This window comes from Dendropsophus ebraccatus, chromosome 1 (genome assembly GCF_027789765.1).
Source record: "Dendropsophus ebraccatus isolate aDenEbr1 chromosome 1, aDenEbr1.pat, whole genome shotgun sequence".
Classification (NCBI taxonomy): domain Eukaryota; kingdom Metazoa; phylum Chordata; class Amphibia; order Anura; family Hylidae; genus Dendropsophus; species Dendropsophus ebraccatus.
In genome coordinates this window covers 9,362,442-9,368,953 of record NC_091454.1, presented here as the reverse complement: position 1 = coordinate 9,368,953, position 6,512 = coordinate 9,362,442, and the positions used below count along the sequence as shown (strand labels likewise).

At 42.1% G+C, this 6,512-nt stretch overlaps 1 protein-coding gene across 1 annotated transcript; it reads right to left on the bottom strand.

The window, feature by feature from the left end:
* Positions 1–829: 829 nt before the first annotated feature.
* Positions 830–6,230, bottom strand: LOC138788642 (aldo-keto reductase family 1 member C3-like). Its single transcript, XM_069966721.1, has 9 exons — positions 6,059–6,230; positions 5,449–5,613; positions 5,198–5,314; positions 5,037–5,114; positions 2,977–3,099; positions 2,194–2,303; positions 1,419–1,584; positions 1,201–1,283; positions 830–1,049 (listed from the first exon to the last, which is right to left on the bottom strand). The coding sequence occupies exons 1-9, from the start codon at positions 6,143–6,145 to the stop codon at positions 1,007–1,009; spliced, it is 972 nt and encodes a 323-aa protein (XP_069822822.1). The 5' UTR covers positions 6,146–6,230; the 3' UTR covers positions 830–1,006.
* Between the last annotated feature and the right edge of the window lie 282 nt (positions 6,231–6,512).

Genomic DNA, 6,512 nt, shown 5'->3' with positions numbered 1-6,512 from the left:
CAATGTGCTTACGTATAGGAGATATCTTACATGTATGGCAAACTCTGATCACACTTCCATTGCCCTCAAGATTTGACAGTGATAATAGTAATTTGAGTATATAGTGTAACCTGGATCCTCTCTACACCATGCAGATCCTAAACTGTGTTTGATAAACTAGTCTGACTTGTTTCTAAAAAAGCACTGCAGGACAATGGCCGATCGCTCTCATGTCAGGAATGTCACATTGACTCCAATGTATGCGGGCTGACTTTGCTAGAGCCAAGAAAGCTTATAAATATTCAACCTTTCCTATTATCTTGGTCTCAAAGCTTTTTAAGGTTTAGTCTACAAGAGTGGCCACTGTTAAGACAAGAAGCATAAAGCTGACCAGGATCACCTGTGCCGCCATGGGCTACAACGCAAAGGATTACAATATCCTGTGTCTACCTTTACCCTGACCTGAAGGATTTTCTTAGAGGGTCAAACAAGTAAAAGAGAAGTTTTCGCCTCTTTAGGGCCTCTGAACCCAGTGTGAAGTCAAGACATATGACATGTCCAAATATGCTTTACACACTATACTGTTAGATAGAACTATAGAGTTCTGCAAATCTCATGACAACGTGCTGGTGGGATACAGTGTTCTGGGGTCCAACAGGGCGGAGGGCTGGTGATTATTAGTGGTCTAGTATATGTGATGGTATCATGGAGGATCTAATAGAACCTGGAGCCCTTTAAGTAGTAAGGTGACACAAACATTTAAAGTAGATGGAGGAGTAAAGCACAATTGTGTGGAATTTTCTAATTTATTTTAATTTTTTTTTAAAGAGGAGTTACTTATGGTTGTATGTTTACATCTCAAAAAACAGCATGAAAAGTCAATAAAAGATTTTTATTATTTCTCATTATTATTACAGTGCAGAATAATCATAAAATTATTAGTAGTAACATCAGTCACATGGTCAGCATCCGCCCATTGGTGTCCAGCAGGTCAGAGTTCTCGCCGCACAAGACCTGCGCCTGTAGTCTAATATTCATCATGGAAGGGGAACTTCGGGTGATCCTGCCATCTGCAGAATATAAGAGATGGATATAAGATCAAAAAAGTCTGAAATACAGCACAGAGCGCCTCCTCGTATAGGAATCTCGGACACCTGGTCACAATGAGGTAACAAAGTCTTCTCCACCTGCCTCTAGCCAATGATGTCCCTCGATACTTACTGGGGAGTACTGATATAGCGCATGTTTTTGTTTATTCCTTCCAGAGTCTTCATTTCTTCATCACTGAGTTGGAAGTCGAAGACCTGAAATACAAGTATAATTTAGTTCCCTTCAAGTCTGAACAGTAGAACTATGTGTAAAGTATGAAGGAAAGCCAAGCCCCTGATGAGACAGGAGGTGCGAAGGTGGAGCCCCCCATCATATCTGTACCTGCTCACCTGAAAGTTCTGTTTGATCCTGGCTGGGGTGAAGCTCTTGGCTAGGACTACAATCCCTCTCTGTAGGAGAAACCGCATTGCCACCTGGGCAGGGGTCCGGCCAAGCTTTTCCGCCGTAGACTTTAGCACAGGGTCTTCCAATAGAACTGGGGAATTCTGGTCAATCCTGTAAGATGTCATATTATTTGGTGATGGTCTCAGAACTTTGGAATTGGTGGTGGTGGGGGATGGGTATGGTTAAAATGTTTTAACTCAATTCACTGCTTTTGTTGTATGGTCATCACCTCATTGTACCAAATCACCATCAAGAGCCACAAAGGTGGTAAAGGGTGACTATGTCTGAAGGGCAAAGTTGCCAGGTGGCGCTATAGGTAATGCTATGTAGGCTAGGCTGATAAATTATGCTGGAGATGTTTTTGACCACAAACTGGGAAGGCCCTAGTTCACATGGTTGATGGGTACCTTAAAGGGGTTAAATGGGTCAATGGTTTACAAAGTCCCGAGTGCAAAGATGCTAGGTGGTGCCAGCTATTAGCACTGTAATGCTTTGTAGTATAGGACGGTAGGTTGTGCTGGAGATGTTGTTGACTGTGAACCGGAATGAGACTAGTTTGTACAGTCAGTGGGAGCCATAAGGGTTGAAGACATCAATGGGTCACTAGGTCTCGAGGGCAAAGATATGAGATGGCGCCATACTGTATATTAGGACTGTAATGCTATGTAGGCAGGAGATCCCCTCCCACTACTGGTGCTCACATATATATGTGCTTCTTACCATCTTTCATCCCGGCTTGAGCCCAGTACACTGTACCCCACCAGTACAATGTTCTGTGACTTGAGGAACTCCAGGAGTTTACTTTGATTGAAGTAAATGTGACATTCCACCTTAACAAAGAACAACATGCAAAGTAGAGGTTTCACAATAGATCCACAAAGATCCTTAAATAATATTTCCATCTGTTTTGTTGGTCAGTCATGTTCACCTATGGGACCCTCACCCACTGGGAGACTGGGGGATCTGTGGATCAGCCATAAATCCCTAAGATAAAAGTGGACTGGCAAATACAATATGTCCTCATGTAGTTGGAGCCACAATTTACAAAATTTTCTTTCTTCCTAAAATTCCCAGTGGCCTCTAATTCTCCACACATCCTTATGACTTTCTCCTCAAGGAGAATCCATTGGTCCCATGAGGATAGGCCTTTTACCAGCCAACCCCTTGCTTACTAGCTGTCTACAGATGGATACCCTCTTCTTCCGTAGAGATCTTTGGCTTGGCTTAAATCCCCAGTCATGTTTTAAGACTCTTAGTTGGAGTAATTTTTATAACATAAAACCTTCATACGTAAAGATTAAAAGACATAACAATGTGCTTTTAATTGTTATTTGACCTTCTGAAATAATGATGTACAAATGCTGGAATGAGTTCCCTCTTCTGTGTTCACTCTTACCAGTGGAGGATCCTTGCTCTGTTAAGGTGAATTAAGGTTATATCGACTTATTAGCCTTACCGGAACGCTGACCATATGTGATAGGTCGGGAGGATCTGATGGGTTACCTGGTTGCAGACTGGTTTGTATTTTAGTTCTGGATTGTTCAGGATCAGTTCTATCTGGCGCTTATTGAAATTGGAAACTCCGATGGATCGAACCAGCCCGGCGTCTTTACACTCCTCCAGAGCCTAAACACATGACAGAGAATGATTTAAGAATACAGTGGTACCTTGGTTTAAGAGTAACTTGGATTAAGTGCGCTTTGCAAGAAGAGCTCACAGTTTTTCAAAATTGTAACTTGGTTTAAGAGCATTGCTTTGGTTTAAGAGCTCCCTGTACTGGGTGGGAGGGGGAGGGGCATGGTCTGCATAGCGGGGTCTACAGCCCTGTACTCTGACCCAGGAAGTCTCCCTCACCTTCCAAATCATAGCAGATCCACTTCAGGCCGGGGCTTACCTCAGGGGACGGGACTGTGGAGGTAATCTCTCCATAGCTGTAACCCCTCTCTCCCCGGACAGAGAGCGCTGCATGTATGTGCCCACATCTGTCCTGCTCATTCCTTCATGCTCCCTGCAGTCTCTGTCCGCCCTTGTATTTCCCATCCTCTTCATTCCTGCTATAATGTGCCTGCATTCACACTCAGCTATACACACTGCTGCTATAATGAGCCTGCACTTACACTCAGCTATACACAATGCTGCTATAATTTGCCTGCACTCACTCTCAGCCATACACACTACTGCTATAATGTGCCTGCACTCACTCTCAGCCATTCACTTTGCTGTATAGACAAATTTCTGTCACTGTCCTCCTGCACAGCTCTGTAATTCTTGATTTGTCCATGCTGAACCCCTCCCCCTTCCCCATTGCTGTCATGTGACCACACAGCCCTCTGACAGCAGTCCTGCTTCTCTATTCTAGCCTGTTGTACTACACTACTGCATTATGGGAATCTGCAGCTCCATCCTGTATCTACAAACTGCTGCAGTGTTATCAGGGTTATGCAGTTACTATACATTATACTCCACATGCTGATTGCTATACTGTACAGTAACTTATAATATCACATATCCAGCTGCTGTGTTATCAGGGTTATACAGTTACTATACATTATACACCACATGCTGCTATACTGTACAGTAACTTATATATCACATATCCAGCTGCTGTGTTATCAGGGTTATACAGTTACTATACATTATACTCCACATGCTGATTGCTATACTGTACAGTAACTTATATATCACATATCTAGCTGCTGCAGTGTTATCAGGGTTATACAGTTACTATACATTATACACCACATGCTGATTGCTATACTGTACAGTAACTTATATATCACATATCCAGCTGCTGTGTTATCAGGGTTATACAGTTACTATACATTATACTCCACATGCTGATCGCTATACTGTACAGTAACTTATATATCACATATCCAGCTGCTGTGTTATCAGGGTTATACAGTTACTATACATTATACACCACATGCTGCTATACTGTACAGTAACTTATAATATCACATATCCAGCTGCTGTGTTATCAGAGTTATACAGTTACTATACATTATACACCACGTGCTGATTGCTATACTGTACAGTAACTTATATATCACATATCCAGCTGCTGTGTTATCAGGGTTATACAGTTACTATACATTATATACCACATGCTGATTGCTATACTGTACAGTAACTTATATATCACATATCCAGCTGCTGTGTTATCAGGTTATACAGTTACTATACATTATACACCACATGCTGCTATACTGTACAGTAACTTATATATCACATATCCAGCTGCTGTGTTATCAGGGTTATACAGTTACTATATATTATATACCACATGCTGATTGCTATACTGTACAGTAACTTATAATATCACATATTCAGCTGTTTCTAAATGTTTGTTTCGTTAGTTTTACATGTTATTCAGAATAAGAAATCATTATTTTTGGAGTGTGGAACCAATTATCTGCATTTTAATGATTTTTAATGGGAAAACTTGCTTTAGTTTAAAAGTGATTTGGATTACAAGCGCAGTCCCGGAACAAATTATGCTGGTAAACACCACTGTAATGGCATGGCCATTCTACTACTCCCCCAATATCTCTATACTGCACCTTCCAGGTGTCCCGAATGTCGGTATTGTGGTAAATGAGTTTTCCATTTTCATCTGCGGGAAAGGGATCATCTCCAGGCTGAAATCCCAAATACAATGAAATTATTATCAAATATACGATATAATACAAAGACCTTTAGAGCTCCTAGTATGTTACCCTACCTCGAGTTCAATAGGACTATGAATGATAAACAAATCCATATAATCGAGCTGAAGATCCTTCAGAGAATTCTCAAGAGCTGGACGGACCCTATCCGGGGCCTGGAAAGTGGACCAGAGCTGAAAGAGAACACTGGAGTCATCACAGGCCTCCTCATGCTGTTTTATTGGGTAATTTCAGCTGCATCCCCCTCTTCCCCCTCACCTTCCAGTCTTTGGTGTGATAAATTATGTTGAATTTTTTGTTACCTTACCTTTCCGGTGTAGAACACGTCTTCTCTCTTCACCGTCCCATCTGTAATCTTCTGCTTGATAGCCCGGCCAACCTCCACCTCATTGCCGTAGATGTAGGCTCCGTCAATATGGCGAAACCCAACCTCCAGGGCCACCTTCACCGCATCTTCTGCCAAGCTAGAATACTAAGACAGACGGACATATTAAAAAAACGAATGTCAACTTTACGACGTAACTAGGGCACCAAATCACTTGGATCTTTCATCTAATAGACTGAACATTGAGAGAGTATCTGAAGCATGTCAACCTTATAAATATGGTAGTTTTCAAGGTGGTAGACACTACACATACCACCTAAAGCTGATGGCCATAGTGGGGTCTGCCCAATGGTTTGGAGATGTTTGGAAAAACTAAATTTCCCTCATTGTGTTGGTATAACAAATCCATTGGTCAGGAGGGTGAAGAAGGTTCAAAAAGATGGCTGATAGTCCAGTCAGTTGTCGATCATTGGGGTCTATGCAGATTGTGAAGGCCATCACTCTAATAGATGTCAAGCAACCCCCTTTAAGTATAATTCTAAAACATCTGCAGGATACTATATGGTCATCCCACCCTTACCCGTTCACTTACCTGTTGTGGGGCGTAGGTGCCAAGACCAATTATTGGCATTTTATGCCCATCATTAAGCGTAACATAAGAATTTTCATGGAGTGCCATCTTCTGTCTTGGACACGTCCCTGACTCTCTCTCTCTCTCCTTCTCAGTTCCCTATATATTCTGTATTTAGAAAGTCTCGGCCCCTCCTCACTAGGTATGCCGTGTATTGTAGTCATTCAAATTCTTAGCAGCTAAGAATAACAAATGGTGCGGGGAAGGGTTGGGGGGGTGGTTATGTATGTTTCCAGCTGTAATCTCTACTATGAGGACCACACCTTCCACCGGCAAAAGAAAGAAACATGTTCTGGAATGTCAGTGTAAGCCCATTAGGTGATTGCATTCAGTTACATAATGTTTCCATAGCATGGACTTCTACATGGAGTTGACTTTTGACCAGGGCGGGATCTGTCACGTGTTTGCGGAGATA